Source organism: Crocodylus porosus, unplaced genomic scaffold (genome assembly GCF_001723895.1).
Source record: "Crocodylus porosus isolate Cpor-Errol unplaced genomic scaffold, CroPor_comp1, whole genome shotgun sequence".
In the NCBI taxonomy this organism is placed as follows: domain Eukaryota; kingdom Metazoa; phylum Chordata; order Crocodylia; family Crocodylidae; genus Crocodylus; species Crocodylus porosus.
In genome coordinates, this window is record NW_017728947.1 from 80,495,101 (window position 1) to 80,515,368 (window position 20,268).

The window sequence follows — 20,268 nt, forward strand, 5'->3', positions numbered from 1 at the left end:
ACCGAGTCCATTCACTGGACTGAGCCCATCCCTGGAGAGGTAGGTGGGAGAAAGCCTGGTTTGAGGATCCTGACTGAATCTAGCTCCGAGGCAGGTGCTGAATTGCTCAAACAAGACTGTGACAATTCGGAGTAGGTGCAGCAGCAGAGATTTAGGTTGTTAGGAAACCTTGTGGTAAAAATACAGCCTTCTGAAGTTAGAAGAAACAGCTGAGTGTGGGCATTCAGGACTGCAGTTTTGGGCTTATGTGGAATCTAGGGATGCCTATACACATGCAGAAAAGCTTCTCCGATGCACTGTAATTACAGTGCATTGGAGCAGACTCCAGTGTCATGTGTATTAGTGTCCCTGTGCTGAAAAATGGCGGCGGCAGTACTTTAACTAAACATTCAATAAGCTTTAGTTAAAGCACCCCTGCCACCATTTTTCAGCGCAGGGACACTGATACATGTGACGCTCTGGGTGCTTTAAGTTCCTCCCTCTGCCTTTCCGGAGCACATCTATAAATGCCCCAAGTGCGTACATCTTGTTTTAAGTGGCTAAGCCCTTTCTAGGATCTGGCCTTGGGGCTCTTCAAACAAATAGAGAGAAAAAATAAAACAGCAAAACTACCATTCTCCCACCACAGACTCATTAACTTTGATCTTAGAATCAGCAGGATGCTTCTCACTGAAATTTCAAAAAATAAATGCAAAGATCCACTAAACATTTTTGTCCAAATGTTTAAAGTTCGGAAGGTCTTACCAACAGAAAAAAGGGGGTTATAACGGAAAATGCTTATTAACCTCAACTGCTGGTATCATTATTATTTCCCTGTAAAGTAATCATTTGTCATTCTCCAGCATCTTTCATCTGAGGTCCTTAAAACACTTGAGAACATAAATTTAACTTCACCACTACTAAGTGGGGAGGGCAGTATTTTCACTATCATTTTACAGGGAAGTCATCACCCACAAGTTCCAGAATGACCACTGATATGTATGTGTGTATACACACACACACACACACACACACCCCTCTCTATATATAATCTATATAGATATAAGGTGTCCAGTCTGAGATTTTCAGGGGCACTGACAGCTCTGAGGTACCCTGAAAATTCTGTTGTTGTATCATGTGTATTTTTTTTAATGTCTGATTTTGAAAATTTGGGACCAAATAACTTTCAGGGTTGAAGAAGACAACTCTGCACTGATTTGCACCCTGAAATCCCATTCAAGGGTGCAAAGCTAGTTTAGAGTTTGCCTTATTGAGCCACTGGTAAGCCAAGTAAAAGCACCAGAGACTCACAGGTTTCAGTCTCCTAATTTGAACCCTGGAGAGTAACAGATCCATATTTTCTCAGGTAACTCATCTATATAACATTAAAACACATTAAAACTCCCTGCTACTCAAATTCATTATTCCCTTTAATAATTAATAACCCACTCCACAAACCCATTCTAGACCAGGCAGAAATGTGAACACAGAAATTGGAAGCCTTCAAAATCCTGAACAGGGTCTAGCTAAGTATATTCATGGTAACTCTGCACATCCAGCCAATCTTGACTATGGGGCTCAAATTCAGCTCCAGCTATGTTGGAGTTTATCACAAATCCTTGTTTGTCATATCTGCAGCCTCACTGCCTTGAGTCACACATTTTCCATAGTGCACAGCCTCTAGTCTGGTCACAGGCCTTTGTGACCTTTGCTACTGCCCTGCCAACCCCATCCAGCACCATCCTTTCCTCAGTCCAACTGCCAAGAAGCTTTGTGGGTCTCACATTTATTTCCTGCCCTGTGATAGATAGCAGCCCAACTCCAATGAGACAGGAAGAGGGGGATGGTACCCTCCCATTTACGGTTGAAAGATAACATTAGTTTTCTTACTTGCAATTTTTGTTTCTCTCCCAGCTCTGTTAAAGAAGTCAGATAGGATGGGTATTTCTGGAGTTCCTCTGCCTGTTTTGATTTGATTTTATTTCTATTTAGATACTTTCCTTATTGCTATAGTTGTTAAACTGATAATGCCGCAACAGGCATGCAAGCAAGCAGGTGTTTCCTTTTCTGTTCTGCCTAACAGCAGAGAGCTGCCTCCTGCTTCACAGCACTGCAGTTTGGGGCTAAATAAAGCAGCTTTTGCACCTGACTGAAACACCATTAGCAACTCCCATGTTTTAACATGGCAGGTGCTAGAAGGCTTCAAATACAGTGACCAGTATGAAACAAGGATATTTTTCTGAAGATGGTGTCAGTCAAATCATGCTAAAATACATCTTTTCCATACAGGACCACAGCTAACGTTTAGCGGGGTCCAGGACAAGTTGCAGAGTCAACATTCTTGATCCTTTGTAATTTTTCAGCTGTCCCCACAGGTGATTCGTCTTGCCCATAATTTTACCACACAGCTGAATCAAGTAGGTCTACCTGCCAGTTGAGGGCTCCACTGGATATTGGAAGCACTATTACAGAGGCAACTGCTTGTACTTCCAATTGCTTGGCCCGATCCTGGCCATATGTCTCGTATTCTCTCTCTCTCTCTCTTCTTAACACTACTTGTGTGATACAAAGATATCATTCTCAACCATCCATTTCAAGCACCAACCACCACATCCCAAAAGACAAGTTTCAAGTGTCATTACACATCTAAATGAATCTAAAAGGACTTAATTCTCCTGGTTTGCTTGTTACTTGAAGAGCAAGTGGGGAGATTATTTCACATGCTCTTTCTTTGCTTTAATTTTACCCTCAATTTTACCATAGCACAATCAGGAAAACAAGGAAGGAAGATGGCAAATCAGTCACATAATACTGGAAGTGGTACAGCCCTTGTGAGAGAAAACTAGTCTTCTCTTATTTACCAGATATCCTGGGTCTCTGTCTAGTTCAGAGTGGATGCAAGGAAGACAGCAGGGTAAAGCTGGTCCTAGTAACCTTGGCAGAGGCTGCAGCACACTGAATTGATGTGTGGCTTATCTAAATTTGGAAACAAGCCCAGTAGTAGTGTAACAAGGTGGGGTGATGGTGTGAGTAGAGCACGAGCCCCAGGTGCCAATTCAGAGGGGGCACCAGAATGGCAGCCCCCACAGAGCCCATGCTGCTGCTGAGGCCACCAAAGCAAGAGGTAGGTACTGCTGGGCATGTTGGCTCCTTGCACTGCCACCCCGTGCAAGTGGATAAGTACTGCATCCCCCATTCCCTGGGCCAGGGCACCAACATTTCAAAAACATTTTTAAATAGGACTTTAAACCTCAATGAATATATCTCAGGTGCTCTCATTACAGCTTTTCCCTTTTGCTCTCTAGCTTCCTTCACTTCCCACAAACATTTGATGATGGCAGTCAGATTCTGGTCTCATGTTTTTTCATGCCTCAGTAACTTATAGACACTAGAAACTTAAGGAGTCCACTCTGGGGGAAACAACAATCTGAAATGAAGTTGAAGTCCCTAAGTTAATGATGGAAAAGGCTGACTACAGGAATAGGTCATCTGACATGACTGCACCCACATGAGCAGAGTTCTTCCCTATAGTGCATCACCTTTGCACACCTACTAAATGATTAGAGCTTTGGTCCTTCTACAACTTCCGTTGGAAATCAGATCAATCTCACTGGTTATTTAGCTGAAACACTCCCTTTCTTTGCATCATCCCAGCACTTGTAAATTATGTCCTCATGTACACTGTTCAGAGCAGTTTAAATGCTAGAGTGTTGGTATAGAGAAATCACAGCAGCAACATTCAGAACGTACATGACACAACTTCAGTTTTGCAATAAAACTTCAGGGATTTCTCTTCCCTTTACATTTATTTAACAGTTTTCCCACAATTCAAACAAAAATGACATCCCACTCCAGAACTGCTATAATAAAAAGAACATAACAAAATGAAAGCACCTCTACAGTTAGCCAGTGTGTAGACTTCCTTATTTTACAGGAAAAAAAAAAGAGAAAATGTAGGACTACATTACAAAATAATCAAATCAGTCACTCACAGTAGTGCAAAGAGTGAATTGTATGGGTGGATGAATGAATGGATGAGGCAAAAAGGTTAGGAACACTTAAGTCCTGTTATCTCAGACAGCTTCAAGGGTCAAAAGGGAACGTCAAGCTAAGTAACAGAAGATGGGATGCATTTCTTCATAACCAGTGGCTTCCATTAATCTCCCAAATAAATGAAGTCCCTTCATCTGGAGCAGGTTTGGAATTTGCCAACCCCTAGGACTAAGGTAATAGATTAGGGGCCTGATTGTTTTGTGTCTGGAAGGCCAGCGAAGTGAAGGGGCATTTCATGTAAGCAACTGGCAAAATAATTGGGCCTCAGAGCTGGATATTAGTTCTTAGACTTGTTCTCCTCTCAACTTCAAGACCATTTTTAATGAAATTGATCCATTAACTAGGTAGTGAGGTGATCAGGAGGCAGTCAGCAGCTAGCAAGGCAATTGGATGTATAGATCCTTTAGGTCTTGGACTGCAAGTAAATGTTCCAGCCAGCTCATTGTCATAATACATGGTATGTCATGATACCTCTGCTCTGCTCATATGACTGTAAATGATTATAAGACTTTAATTTCCCCAGTCCTTAATGAGGATTGATTAGCTTTATTCTGAATATAAGCACTTGAAAACACAGTGGGTATTATCAATCTTTTGGAGCATTTTTCAGATTAATTTACCTTTCAGCTATTGTCATAGGCCACAGAATGGGGTGGGCCACCCGAGCCACGGCCCAACCAATTTTTACCACGTTAATTTATATAACCCACAAATGCGCAATTGTCATTCTGGTTAAAACTATATAACTATTTTTTTTAACTGCATAGCTAGCTCAATTAACATGCTAAAAGTTGGCTGGGTCATGGCCCGAGTGGCCCACCCTGTTCTGCGGCCTACGGCTATTGTAATAACAAAGGACAGAGTTATTCAGTACAGAGAGCATCATTAAGAGGAGTTCAGTTATATGGAGACTTTAATTTCTATCACTCTGATCCAATTTCTGTTTTTCCAAACATGTGGATCTTCCCTCCAAGATATTCCTATTGCAGTCTGAGTCTCACTATTCTACAAAAATGGAACTGAACAAGGAAAAGGAATAGGGAGGGAAGGAGAGTCAGACTGGGAATAACTTAATTATATAACTGTATAATTGCTTTGCAGGCATATTTTTGCCAAAATGTACATATCGCACAGAAAGGGCATGTTAAATGGAAGACTTTTAAAGGTCCATTTTCCTAGAGACGGGACAATTATTCCCATGATAAGCACTTTCTGCTGTTCTTGGGTGTGAGGAAACTCTTGCTTGCCTTTACCATCCAATCAATGTTATCAAAATTACCATTGCATGCTTGGTAGGTGCAAGTGCTCAGCACCAGTAGATGGAGAATACAGTCCATGCAGAACTGCACACTGGCAGAAGGAATGAGACATACTGCCTGACTGGCAACGTGGCCAATAATGCAAGGAAACTGGAGCTCTCTAAAGGCACTGGGACCCAGGTTTTCAAGTGCTCAGCACCAGTATTTGGGACTAGATTGAAAAAAGGTTTTAGCATCCGGCAGCCCTGCCTGTGATCTTTAGGACTAGCTTCTCAGAAGAGTCCAGTAGCCAAAGTTGCTTTGAAAGTCTAGTGACATATTCTGGGATCAAAGTGAGATATGTTCTTTTTCAAACTCTGGCATAATTATTAGTGCTTAATTCTAGCAAATCTGACTGCATAAACTCAGAAAAATATAAAAGAGATTCTCTCTGAAGTTCAAAAAGGAATTAAATTATTTTTCCCCAACTACAGGACCCAATTATGATTTCACTCTTTTAACTCCAGTAGGCTCCTGACTTCCTTAATTTACTTTGAATTAAATGAGAGAGAGAGAGAGGAAAGAAAAAAAGAAAGACAAAATGAGGCAGAGAAATGAAACAGAAAAAAAAAAAAACCTCCAGTGTCTGCATCTCCCAATTTGTTGGGGATAAGTTGTCCTGGGTTGGATTGCTGTACATAGTAAATTGCCTAAAAGAGAAATGAGAAACTATATTCCTTTTGAATTTCCTCTCCTTTTCAGGACTGTCAAATCTGGTTGCTTAATCATATCTTATATTTCTCTCTCTGTCACTAGGATAGGACAAAGTATGCCAAAGTTCAGCATCAGATATGGGCTAGGCAGAACTCTGAGGTCTGCAAATCTGGGCTAGAGATTTTGTGAGACTGGGCTCTTTCTGACACTTCTTCAGCAATACCCTGAGAGCACATTCACTTCTGCACTGTTACTTCTCCTGCTCCTTCTCAGAAACCAGTGCTCTGGGGTCAGCAGACAATACAGGAAATAAGGGAAAAAAGCCAGCTGGGTATCTCTGAAGCACGAAAAATGTTAGCTTTGAGAAGCCAAATTTCATGTTGCTTAGAGGAGGGGCCTAAGCCACAAAATCCAAGCTGAGTGCCATCTGGCTATGAAGCGTAAGAGTTCATTATGAAATTCAGATCTGGCCTCAGCTTTCAAATCTACCCCCCTCTTGGATATAAAAGATGTTTGGAAGTTTCAGACTCATCTCTAACTTTATGCAACCCTAGTTCATACATAATAATCAGATTTAGCACTTCAGCAATGCTTTTCAGCCACGGGTCTCAAACTGCTTTACAAAGGAGGTATTAGTGTTCCTGATTATAGACAGACCATGCAAATACTTAATACCAAATAAAATGGAGCAGAGTTGTTTTGGTTTCAGTAGGACCACTTGTAATAGAATATTCCGGAGTTTCCCAAACTTTTTCTTATTGCGTACCGCCTTCCAGATTTACCAGCTGCCCATGTACGCCTACCAGCACAAGTTTTATATTTTAGTCCCTTAAAATGCCAATCATTATTATAATGAAAATTAAATCCACCATTGGACAATTTCTTCCATGTACCCCCTAGAGATGTCTTGCATACTCCCAGGGGTATGTGTACCACAGTTTGGGAACCCCTGGAATATCCCAAGCCCAGGTACAGGTCTTCATGGCACTGTGACCCTTAGTCAATTTTAGCAATGTATTTTTGCCATAGATGCTATATTTACAGCTGCATAAAAAAAGCGTCTTTCTTCCTTAATTTTGAATTTAAAACAGATAGCATCAAGACAATTTAGACCTAACATTTAGAAGTATATAAAAAGAGCATCTGAAAGGCTCCCACATTTTTAAAAAAATGCTAATAAAAACAGTTTTTGTCTGAATGTAAATAATCCCATGTTTTATTTGGAACCTAAACATTGCTACACTGTTCACGAGACTCAGAATAGAAATAACCAGGGATCAAAAGTGGAAGTTAATTCTTAATGCAGTCTTGAGTGAAATGCAAATAACAGAAAATAAATTTAAAAGTCTCTAAATGTAATTAAAGTAGCGTGTCAGTCACACTGCTAAGTTTTTGTAATGTATGATATGCAAGTTAACAGGGTCCTTTTAAAAAAGCTAAATGGTTGAATAAGTTATGGTTATTATTTATTTAATTTTTGAAAAAGAGACCAAATAAATCATGCACCCGATTGTGAAAATTAGGTCTTATGAACATCTTATGACTCAATGATAGATGTGTCTGAGTGAGTGATTTTGTTTTTTTACAGCCTGGTGTAGGGAGACAAGAGGAGCTTGCCACTACTTTCAGGAAAAAGTTGATCTTTAGTTCAGTGTGGCAGAGGAACGTGTTCTTAAAGTTGAAGAACTAAAGTTTTAGGGCCTATTTGTTTGTGTAATTTATAAAGATAATGGCATCTTTTGTCTGTAGTTTATGGATTTGTTGTGTTATAGACTTCAGATGGAACATGAAAGCAAAAGCGTACCTCAAGAACAGGAAAATACAACATACACTTTTCATTATGCTTTCCGCAGAGTATCAGGAACACAAAATCCTTCATGTTAAAGCAAGATTTGTTCTGGGCATGAAAATGCAGCTAGTCCCCTTAAACATCAAAGAAATATCAAAATAAAATCTATTTCCCTCAAATATCTTTCCAGGCAGGAATGATCTACTTATAGTAATGCCCCTTCTATATCATCCCTGTTGCTCTGCACAATCTCTGGTAATAGCAGCTATAATCACATTAAGTCAAGATAAAGGAAGTACCCTGACCAGCAAGTGAAAACCATAGAGAGCAGAGGGGTCTTTCTTATGGCTGGTTAGGACCACAGGAAAATCCACCTTAATGTTCTGGTTAGTGGATTGGTTGAGTGGAAAGATGACAACCAGTTGTTCATGTGCTTGGCCTTCCCTTTGTTTTAGATGGAGGGACTCTTGATTCTCTAGACTGAAGTTCAGGGTTCTCTAACTTCCCTCTGTTGATTACTTAAAAAAACAGTGACTGTATCTCTCTCTTTGTTGCTCCTCATGCGTATTCTGCAGATAACACGAGAGAGCTTTACTGATAACCAGACCAACAACTTACAAGACGACATTCAACTTGGAGAAAAAGACTTGTAAGCGAGGACACAGTTGCTTTCTATCTTGGCTGTGGTTGTTAGCACACCATACTTCAGTGCAGAAAGCTAAATGGTGACAAGGCAGAGAAGGCGGCAGGCTTGAATGTAGCGTAAGTCTTTTTATCCATACACCAAAAGTATATAAAATATTCCACTGAAGACCCTTGGCTGTTCTAAACAAACCATCAAGGAGTTTCCTCTCAGAATAGGACTTGTGGTGAGCAGAAAACTCAAAATAATGTCACACTATTTTAAAAGTACTGCCTTGTACTTGAAGCAGGAACAAGGTGCTGTAGTTCTCTTCAGCTGGGTTGATACTACTGCTCCTCTCATGAATGTCACAGGTGAGTCTTCCCTTCACTGAACAGCACATTCACTGGAGTTTTCAGTTTCTTCTCCCTTTAGATTTGTATCCAAGCTTTTTTTTTGTTCAATTTCCACCTGATGAGAAAAAAAAAGAGGAGAAAAATCACTAATGACAAAGAAAAGAAAATAACAAAAGTTTAACTAGCTTCTATGTTTTATTTTTCTCAAGCCACCTAAACTCTTCTGATCATCCTGGAGGTTGGAAGGTAACATGCTCTCAACCACAGCTGAGAAGGGGAAGCTAGATTAGGTTTAAGACACTGTTTTCCATGTCTAGTGTTGGGGTCAAACCATGGCTAGAGTTTAGGATTCAACAGTGCTTTTACATTTTGAATAGATCACAATTGTACCATCCAGACTGTCGGATATTGTGTGCTATTTTTGCTATCTTGGAAGATTTCTGCCATTTTGAGAGAGGAATGTCATGATTTTGGCTACATCCAGAATGGTAGCAGTTCCAGCCCCACTCTGGTTTTCCTTCCAAGCCCAGAACCAAAACTGCAAAAGCAAACCTGAAGCTGAATACAAATGTCCTTGAAGTTCCAAGATGTTCAGAAGAGCCTCCTTTCTTGGCTTGTAGAATAGTGGAAGTCCACACATGTGCCATGTGACTAGAGGTGAAAGTGTCTAGAGGGTTTGAACTCTCAACCTTAATAAAGTCATGACCTACTTTTAAGGTCTGGGCACCGGTAGTGTATAATTGTAACGCAACTGTCTATCTATGTTGATATGAAAATTAATAAGGCAGTTATGTTAATGTTGCTTGCATTGCGTTGAAATAGTTTGACTTGATTGGTCCTTTTAAGTATTGCCCAGGTTTGAATTTGATTGGGTATTGTGAAAAGAGCGATGACTGGACCATTGGGTGAGTGACAGGCTGAGCGATTAGAAGGCTATAAATCCTGTCCAGAGCAGATGGCAGGGGCAGGGGCTTGCTCTCTCTCTGGCTGGACAGTTCGGGCTCCAGGCGCTCGGAGTGCAGGAGTTTGAGTGCAGGTTCCTTGCTGTGACCTGGTCGTTGGGAAGCTGCAATTGGATAAAGTATCACTCTTTCCCTATTTGAGGTGCTGAGTACCTAAGCTGGGAAAAGCTAGAAGTCCTCAGGGACTGTCAGAAGGTTTCTCCTGCTGACTAGGCCCAGGGTGTTCTTGCTGCCATTTGTGGTTTCTGGGTTGTCTGTGAAGGTGCATAGCAGTTAATTGTGTAGTGACCAAAGATCATTGTAATGTGTAGTTGATTGGCTGTGTGACCAAGGGTATCAGGTGTATTTTATTGTGTTGCAGCTTGGGTGTGACATGACTATTGTATTGAGTAGTTGTTGCATGGGTTTTGTTGTGTAATACAGCTTATATTGCTCAACCTATCTGTGCTGTAGTGTGTAGCTACTCTTTCTCACTCTGAGTGGGGTTGGGCAGTAGATCAGCGTTCAGGGAATTAACTTACTTTAATGCCCCGAACCTGACTACCTGTGGGTCATAGAGGTTTAACGACCCTCTGGGTTAATTACTTAACTGGCATCCCAACAGGTGGTCCTTCAGGCTAACAAGTATTATTGTTAAAATGGGAATTTTAAATGGGACCTAGTATACCAAAAAGTCCCATGAATTTTACTATGAAACAAATAGAGCTTAGAAACAGAAGCACAGGACTGGATGGGACAACCTTTTCCATCAAATCAGTCTCTCACAACTGCATGCAACAGTATAATAGATATTCAGTTCAAAGGATTCATAAGATGATCTAGTCCATCCTTTCCATGTTCATCATAAGGTACAAAACAACACCCTCCAATACCCTATCAAAATGTAAGAAATATAAGCCCTTTTGTACAAAAGATCAAAAGCCTCAAAAAGTACAGTTCTGCTGCTACTTCTGGTACTATGTCACTTAGGGACAAGTCATCACTTTTATCAGCACAAAATTCACTTAGAGAAAAATGAAGTTATACAGCAACTATATGCCCTCAGCAAAAGCCAGCTGCTTACTTTACCTTATAACTGTAGTGTGCTGAATAGTTCACCCATTTCCTCACATTGGTCTTGTCTTCTACAGAGATGGACCGAATGGCAGCTTTGGATGCTGAAGTGGTGGGCATGTCAAACTCCACGTCCACATAGCGGACAAAACTGGAAGGCACTTCCCGGTCAGAACCAAGCTCTAGATGGCAGAAAAAGCTGTGGGGATGGCCAGAAGCTGGGAAGAGAGAAAACAAAACTTAAAACTGCTATGAGGACAAAAACAAGATCTAGGAAGTAGTACTTCAAAATACGACAAACCCGAAACAAACACCTCTGAAAATAAACTAAAGACAAGCTGCAAAGTCTTAGTTGCTACAGTGCAGTCAGAACTTCCCAAAATAAGCTTCTGGGATGACTATCTCCTACTCTAACTTGATGTCAGTGAGTTAAAATGGGATCCAGTGAGAGAAATGGGTTGGTACTTGATTGAATGGAAACAAAGGGTCAGACGATGAGCACAGGGGAGAGGGAAGGACTGGAAACTGGTTTCTAGTCTCCTTGTTCATCTGTCTGAAGGTGAAGAGAACCAGGGCTGAGCAGAAGGAGTGATAAGAACTGACAAAGAGCTGTTATGCATGGATAGAACGAGGTAGGAAGAATGGGTAGAGTGAGAGAGACAAGGACCCAAGATGGGGGTAGTGGGGAGACCAAGATGGAATGAGCAGACAAGCTGGAGAACTAGGAACTGACATTACCTGGGCAAGAAGGCTCGGGACAAAGAGATGGCTGAGTGGGCCAAAATAGGTCTGTCAGGGATTGGCAATGTTTTGGTGAGTTGCAGGGAGGGTGGCACTTCAAAGGAGTTTAGCTTATGAGCATAAGTCATTTCCAAGTCAGCTGAGACCTGGCTGTCCAGGTAAAGCTCCCTGCTGCCAAAATGCTGCAGAAGTCTCCCAACTCCATGGGCCAGGTGACTCCATGAGATGGATCCAGCTGGCAAGCCATAGGTTGCTGATCCCTGGATTAGTTGGCAAGGACTGGCTCACCATTCAAGATCTGATCTCTTTTTCCATTGCAAGATTCTCCCCATCTGCACTTCCTAGTCTCCTTGCCCAGCCTGTCCAAGTTTGCCTTTCCTGGCTCCTCATTTCATTGGTTTCTCCTCTCCCACTAATGGTTCCTGGTGCTAGGCTCCTCATCCAAACTTAAACTCAGTCCATACTTCACCTTCTTTCCTGCTCCTTGTCCCAGTCTCTCTGCTCTAACAGTCCCAGTTCTTTTTATTGTAATCCAGCTCTGTTTAGACATGTTTCATTTCTTCTCCATTCCAGTTACTCTAAACTCATTCCTTGTCTAGGTCTTCATGTGCTGCTGCCATCAGCTTCTCTCCTGCCTGACATCAGTGTATCCCTCAATCGTAGACAACTGACTCTCAGTCCTTTTCAAGCATTTTCTCCATCACTTCCAATTCCAGGCTCTTCCCTCAAACTCCTAATATCAGTCTCCTTGTCTAACTAGCCTTTACTTCCACACCCTACCTAGCTACCTGTCTTGACTGGTCACCCAACCAATCCTACCACCTCACCTCACCCAACTCAGTTTTAGGCTCCCTTCTGCTGTTCTCCCCTTGACTCCCAGTCTTATAGACCAGCTAGAGCTGTTTATCCACTCATCCCAACCTCTGTTTACTGCACTTCTTGTCTTAATTTATCCTTTCCCTCCATCCCGGTCCAGCTTTTGTCACTCTGCCTTTGAATCAGAGCTTCCCCCTCCACGTTGTCATTAAAAGCAGACAAGAGGGTCCTTGCTTTCAGTTCCAGTGAGATGTACAAGATAGACAAACATGGTCTCTGATGTGAAAAGCAAAAAGCACTGCAATCAAAGGGCCTGAGCCTGCTCCCACATACTGAAGGCAGCAGCAAAATTTCCACCGACTTCAGTGGGAACAAGATTGGTTCTTAATTACCCTACATTGACCCCATGAACTGCAGATGAACCCTGCAGAATTCAGCTGTTTCACAAATCAAGAGGGCTGTCATTTGCTTTTAAAGCAGCTTCAGTGGTAGCAACTGGAAATAAAGCAGGCTAATTTCACTATTCATGCATTGGGACGATTTGCTGCTCTTGTCTATTTAAACTTGTTGAGTACTTAGGTTATATAAACAAATGGACTGGAAGTACAAAGAGCCCAGGCTTCTGAGTGAGAGTGATTGTGAGTGCTGCACTTGATGCTGTTAGGCAAGCTCTGTGGGAACCTAATGGACTAGGGCAGGGGTGGGCAATTATTTCAGCTAGAGGGCCACTTAATGAGTTTTGGGAACCTGAGGGCTACATCCATCTCTGTCTCTTTTTTTCTCTCCTTGTCTCTCTCTCTCCCTCTCTCTTTCCCTGCTTGGATTCACAGCTGACACTGCTGTTAGGTTCTGGGTGGGAGCTTCCGCTGTGCTGGGATGGCAGCAGCAGCAGCTGCAGATGCCACTAGCAGGTTCTGTGTCAGGGCTTCTGAACTTGCCAGTGTTGTCCACAGTTGATGCTGCTGCCCATCTGCTTTGGTGAAAGCTCTGCCTGGGTTCACAGATGATGATGCTGCATCAAGGGCTGATGCTGCTGGGCACAAGCAAGCCTGCCTGCCTGCCTGGCACCATGCAGCAGTTGAAGCCACCAGCTGCCCGAGGGGCCAAATCTAATGAGTTGGCAGCTGTCCACTCATGGGCTGAACCAAATCTGTTGGTAGGCCAGATCCAACCTGCAGGTCATATTTTGCCCACTCCTGGACTAGGGACTTATGATGGTAGCTAGAAACCTAAATTGAGCTGGTTTACATTTGAGCATGCTCAAAAGTCTGTCTAGACGCCTACCACTATTTTCAGCCCATAACAGAGGCTCCTTAGTGGTTCTATGGTCACAGCATAAACCACAGGGGTGGGTCAGTCTGGATCACTTTTTGTAAGTTATGTACTGAAACTCCCTGTAAGCCCTTCCTAGGACTAATTTTCCCCTCCTACCCCATCTCTTTGTCTTTAGCCTTCTTGCCATTCTCCTCAATGATCTCATTGCTTCTCTTTGGCTCTCACTACTGATGTTAAACTGAACAATATTTGTGGTTCAAAGATTGACTTGAACTGCCATAATTGAAGGGCATCTGGCTCTGAACAGCCTGTGTTTAAAGGGCTAGGGACAGACATTCAAAAAGCCTAAGCCTGAACTGATTCAACCTTTGCAACATAGTCTAACCTGGCTAGGCTGAACCAATTTCCAACCATACAGATAATCCCTCTGGACTGAACAAATTCAGACACATGTCTGCAGTGGCTGGGGCTAGAAGCCTGGGAGTGCTAGAGCAGCCCTCCCTGTCCTTCCAGAAAGCTGAGGGGAGGACTGCCAGGTCCCAGCAGGAGGCTCTGATTAGGGAGGGGTGTAAACCCCCAGCCTGCCTACACCATCCCAGGCTTTTCCCAGCTTGCTGCTCAAGGGGTGGGAGTGTTGCCAACCCCCAGCCAGCACTGAGGCAAGGTGGGGTGTGCAGTGCATGCTTCTGTTGATACAGAGCTTTTCAATCTCCCTGCTTCTGTATACCGTTGGAAGCAAACTAACAGGCAAACAAGCTGGGGGTGGGGGCTGATAAGGGTGTCCTCTATTTCAGTGTTTATCGCCCTATTAAGAAAACAGGGACATTACCAACTACCTGGTGATTCTGCCTGTTGATTCAACACAGACCCAGCATGTGGTCTGCTAGCTAATACATAGATACCTTCTCTGCAAGGCAGAGGAGAGTGGAGAATTGCTGCCTAGCAGGGAGTGGTAGGGGTGTGGGGGAAGCAAAAAGCTCTTAAATAGCTTTTCCAAGGAAGGATATTAAGTTACCTGTCTGCCTCTGTTCTCTGCCACAGCACAGACTGTAGACAGCACCTGGTCTGAGAGATAGGGGAATGCCTGCTTAGCACAGAGTGGGGAAGGGTGGCGGGGGAAGCAGAAGCCAGGCAGATGCCTGCAGAGGCTGCGGAGCTCCAGCAAGGCAGCAGAGGAGAGGGGCCAGCCCTGTTGTGGAGCACAGAGGCCCACCCAGCCCAGAGAACATGCCAGGATGTTGGGGGTGTCTGTTTTATCTTAAACCAGCAAGGGGTCTGGGACAGACATTGCATAACCCGGTTTGAGTCAAATCAGTTAAGTCTGATGTATGTGCAATGAACATCTGTTCTGTTACAAGTTTAAACCAGTTTCTGATCACTTAAACCGGTTTGTGTGTCATGTCTGTCCCTAGCCAAGATGTTCACAGCCTGGGTTTTAATTCAGTCTGCTTTATAGGTAGGGCTATCAGTCTGCTTGGGCTGGATGCACAGCCAAACTGTTCCAGAATTCAGGATATCTGGAGCCAGGGTTCTGGTTTAGGACACAACGTTGCTTCATTTGTACAAGGAATCAGCATGTGGACATTTTCTTAGCACTCATTCATTCAGCTGTCTCGAGGGTAAAAACACATGCTAGCATTTTTGTACTGGATCACAGCCAGTTGTGACTGCAACTCCTTACAGCCTGCAAACAAGCTTCCTTTATCAACCAGTGTCAACATATTCATTGCGAGTCAGAGAAGGGCAACAAATAGTTTACCAAGATGCTCTGGGAAGGATTTCAATAGCACACTCAGTGGAATCCAGGCCATATTTGCTTTCTAGGTAAAATCAGAGGGTAAAGGACATATATTACTTGGTTTAAGCATATGCTTTAGAATCTCTTGTCATAAGCAAATGAACAAGGCTCTTGGCTAGAAAACTATGCAGATAGAACTGGTGACAGGCTTCTATTGTTGGACTGCATGGGTCTTTCCATATTAAAATGTACAAGGACAAAAGCACTGGAGAAGGCAAAGAAACTACAGAAGTCATTCCTAAAAAGATCCATCGATCTGGATATTGCAATTTGTCTGCAGCCTTAGGATTAGCATGCAGGCCAAGTCTATACCACCTCCCAGCTAAGCTCAGGACTACTGCCAAGTAACAACCCCACCTGCTTACTCCCACTCTGTGTGCACCCATATCCAACAATTAAATACAGAGTTGGCTGAGATAGTCCAAGGCATACACTTCAGTGATACTCTCACACTACCTTGGGAGAATACAAGGCTGCTGTAAAGAAACTGGAGATAGCGTTTCAGACTGGTGCTGGAGTCCACAGTCAGAACCCCTCTAAACTGTCAATTCTGCCTAATTGCTAAGCTTGGTTGGATAAGTACAGAATTTGTTTCTCAGTAGTGATTGGCAGGGGAGTATTTTAGCAGAAGACCTTCCCCTCCCTCTGTGGAAGTCAGTGAGGATGAGGCTAGAGCTCCCAGGGTTTAAAATGGAAGGGGTTTCTGATATGATATTTTCCATGAAGAGTTCTTAGAAGTGGAGCTGGTTCTACTCATCTGATCGAATAGAGTCCAGATCTGTTGACGTTCAAGGCATATAGCAAAGTAGAAAGGATGAGTACACAGCTAGGCCACTGTTATTTTGGAAATTATTTTGGCCACATGTCATAAATCAGCTTCATTTGGACAACCCTATGGATAATTTGTATTTGTTTGTTAGATATATTGAGCACTTAGAACCAAGGGACACATGCTGAAAGAAATATAAATAGTCCCTGAAAAGCAGAATTGGATTCAAACTATGCTTGGCTTCTATCCACCAATACTTTGGGAATCTCTCCTTCTTCTTACCCTGTACACATACTGGCCAAGTCAGTGCTCACCAGACCTTTTCCTTGCCTAAGATCATACTATGACCTGACTGGAGGGATGTCTGGAGCTAGGACACCTTTCTCTGCAGTAGATGGTCAATTGGCACCCCATGAGTTCTGCACTGTGGCCCCTACTATCTAGTGCTCTGTGGAAGAACCCACTAACATCAGGGTCTTTGCCCCTACCAAGAGTCTAGGGCTGAATCACAGATAAGAGGAGACAGTGTCAAAGAAATGGAAACTTGGATTAATACGTCACATGAGATGAAAATGGATGAAGCAGTCTGAGCAGGCAACAGAGCATCTGTTCCCAATCTGCTACTGACATGTTGCAAATCACTTAAACACTGTGGGGCCTTAGTTTTCCCAGCTGTAATGTCTGTGCAGCACCATGAGGTCCTAGGATGGAGGATACCACAGAAAGATCATTTTTATTAAGCTTCACCCCCCGAGTGCAGTACTGTCCATTTTCAGGGGCAGTCTGATATCATGGATCTTTCCAAGTATGCCACTGCTGATGCAAGACTAGTTTTTCATAATGAAATTTCATCCTGAATCTCAAACTTGAGGCTGTTCTATGGTTACTTTGCTATGTTTGTGCTTTGTGGTGGAGTCCGAAAGGGACTGAATAAAGGAAATGCTGAGAAGCACCCAAGTTAGTCTTTGCCTCCTGTTAAAAGAGACCAGATGTTTTCAGGAAGTACCAGATCTAGTGCAACACTAAATTTTTCCTGTATCTTCCTCTCTGAGGTGCCCACTCACAGAGGCAGATACATTAGCAACTGGGTTTTTTAAAGAGAATTTATGCAAAGAACTGCATTTGCTTAGCACTATAAACTGGAAATAAATCTAATTGGCCCAGTTTCATTACTTAAGAGCTTGTATTACAACATGGATGATTTAGGTTGGATACTGGGAAGAATTTTTTTTTCAAACTCAAACAAATTACCCAGAGAAGTTGTGGAATCTCCTGTCACGGAAAGTTTTTAAGTGCAAGTTAGACAAACATTTTTCTGGTTTAAACCAGGATGATTCTGCCTGGGGCAGGGAGCTGAACCATTTCTATTTTTATGATTCTCTGACATATTTTTGCATATGAATATAACAAAATGGTGTTTCTTTGTGAGGCATCTTAAATAACTTCAAGGGAGACAACTAATCATTTCATGCAACTGCTGGGACATTCCTTAGGCCAAAAGAAAAGCATCATGTAAATCCAACATCCCCCAGTTCCCAAAATACACACTTCTCATTTATCTGTTCCAAGACTTTACACACTACTCACCTGAGTTTTTGTCAGGCAGTCGGTTTATCCTCCATACAATGGAGTTAAATGCATGCTCATATTTGGCAGTTCCCAAAGTTACTCTCATTACTGGCTCAGAACCAGACACACTAGTTGATCCAAAACTGGCACCCTTGTTCACCTTGGCTTTCAAAGATTTCTCCCCCAGGACACTTTCTCTGCGGAAATTTTTTACCCATTCATTTGGCACTGGGTAGCGGATCATCACATTTTCACAGGGGACCTGAGTTAGAGGGTCACGGTTGGAAGAAAACCCAGTGGACATCATCAGCCAGCTCTGGACTTCTACTTCGGCACCATTGATGCTAGTTGCTGTCCTCAGAGTGAAAGGCAAAGTCTTCTCAGCAAATACTGTCCTGAACCTCATTAACTCAAAGCGGCAAGCATCCAAAGGATTAAACAGAATAGCACGGGAACTGTTAAACATTTCCTCATCCACACATGAATGGAACTGGCAGCTGTACAATTTAATCCACTTACTGGTAGTGGTGGGCATGATATCCTGCCGTGCAACTATTTCATTCCCTTTAATAAAGATGTCATTAAGGCCCAGCCTGCATTCTGCCAAGCCAGAAAGAAAGCTGAGGACATACATATGTGTTAGCACACTGTGCTGGAGAATCCTATTGTCTCCTTTGGCCAAGATGCCATGAAACTCATCCTTGACATCAACAGTGATTTCTTCCTCTTGGTAGTTCAATCCCACCATGCTTAGATCCATCGATGAGGCTGGCAGGTTCATCAATGTGTCCTGAACAGCTGAGATAAAGCTAAGGAAATCTACATAATTAGTAGTGCCTAACTTTATCACTTGCTCCCTTTCTGCCACATGGGTGATGGATGGCTTAGGCTGATACTTCTTTTTTTCCTTGTAGGTGGTACGGTCTATCCGCATGCTATGTATCCTTCCATTCTCATCATAGTTCTGGAGCTTGCGCTCTGAAAGTTCATGATTGATCTCAAGTTTGAATTCCCGAAATGGCTTCTCCAGTCCCTTCTCATAAAAAAGTTGTAGGTAACCACTCTCAGTCAGCTTGACAAAGATTGGCCCCCAATGCCGAGATGACATGATGTTCTTTTTCTCTGGTATCCTAAGCATCATTGGCCAGCCATCTTTGGGCTGAGATGGTGCTAAGTTCAAAGAGATGTCATCCAGTTCACTTGGCATCATGGGGTCATCATCAGGTAGAGTGGGGCTGCTCAGGTGATCTGGATCCCCAATTTGGAGCTGCTTGAGCTGCTCAACAGCTTCTGTGTGGGTTATGCTTTTGCTCAACTCATTGAAGCTGATGGTGTCAGGTTCTTGGTGAAGGATAATAAGGGAGTCTCTATGGCTTTTGCCAAGAACAGCAGGGAGAGAGGAGCTGTGGGAACGCCTGTCTCGTTCCTCAAAAAATGAGCTGAATGGGTTGATAGGTGATGGTTGGACATCCTGCAGAGATTCATCCAGGAAGGGGTTAGTAGCACTCCAGGGTGGTGTTCCACCAACAGAAGGCAGCCTGCTTATGGAAGAAAGGTCTAGCTTTTGAATTTTAGAGAGGTCTGCCAAAGTGCTTTTAGGCCGCTCTCTCTTCTTAAAGGATGCAGTGACGTTAAAGTTCACATCTGGAGCCTGTGTTACTGCTGGTGGGGAATCCAGTTTCAAGGGAGAAAGGCTTGGTGGTGAAGCACAGCTGACTTCATTGTCATCAAAAGTCACCCAGCTGGGGAAACGAGCTTTGGTTGGGGTCACAGAATGCCCATTCACAGGAGTGCTGTTCAGCTGCCAGTTGACAGCCTCCATATCTAGCTCTTCATCTTCTTGAAGAGATGAGGAATTATCTGAAAAAGAAAGAGAGAAAGAGACAGTAAGATAAAAGTGAAATTTCAGTCCTCTGGCCTGAAGTAACTTATTTCTCTAAACAAAGGAACTCTGTGTGCACAGTAGATTGTGCGTTCAAAAAGGGCTAAATGTTCAAATGACTTATTTCAAATGTAAAAGACTCTGACAAGAATTACTGAAGACCTAATGCCAGCTACCTCCAAGAGGACAGAGAAATACAGAAGCTGAAAAAAGGAGCTAGAGGGAAAAAATAAAAAGGGCTTATATTTTCCTTTTTCTTAAATAAAACAAAATTCTAAAGCATCTATGATGCTGCAGACATCTTTCCTATATTTTTGCCTTTGTAGATAGATGTCTTCTTCATATATTCCCTCTCTCTTCTTATTCCTTCTATCTTTTCCTCAGCCTTCTGTTCCCTGACCCCATGTACTTTGGGTTGTTGAACCCAGTGGGAAAGAGTGGAAATGGTGGAAAGTCCCTTCCTTACTGCTCCCATTTAATCTCTATATACTTTTGTGGGAACTCGATGCCAAATTATATAGGACTGAATTAAGCACAGGCTCAGACCTGTTCAATTTAAAACTTTTATTGTTTCACAAAGTCATAAACTAAAGGAGGTCTGTTGGTTCACGAGGTTCCCAAATCAAGCCCTTGCTCTCTAACCCGGAGGCTA

At 42.8% G+C, this 20,268-nt stretch overlaps 1 protein-coding gene across 1 annotated transcript in view; it reads right to left on the reverse strand.

Annotated features, from left to right (window-relative positions):
* STON2 (stonin 2) overlaps positions 1-20,268 on the reverse strand; it is a 171,563-nt gene that overhangs the window by 49,102 nt on the left and 102,193 nt on the right. The window contains exons 6-8 of the mRNA XM_019551141.1: positions 17,753-19,594; positions 10,782-10,984; positions 8,786-8,866 (exon numbers count right to left, since the gene is read on the reverse strand). Coding sequence (XP_019406686.1) covers positions 8,786-8,866; positions 10,782-10,984; positions 17,753-19,594 — 2,126 coding nt within the window. The remainder of the gene's footprint in view (positions 1-8,785; positions 8,867-10,781; positions 10,985-17,752; positions 19,595-20,268) is intronic.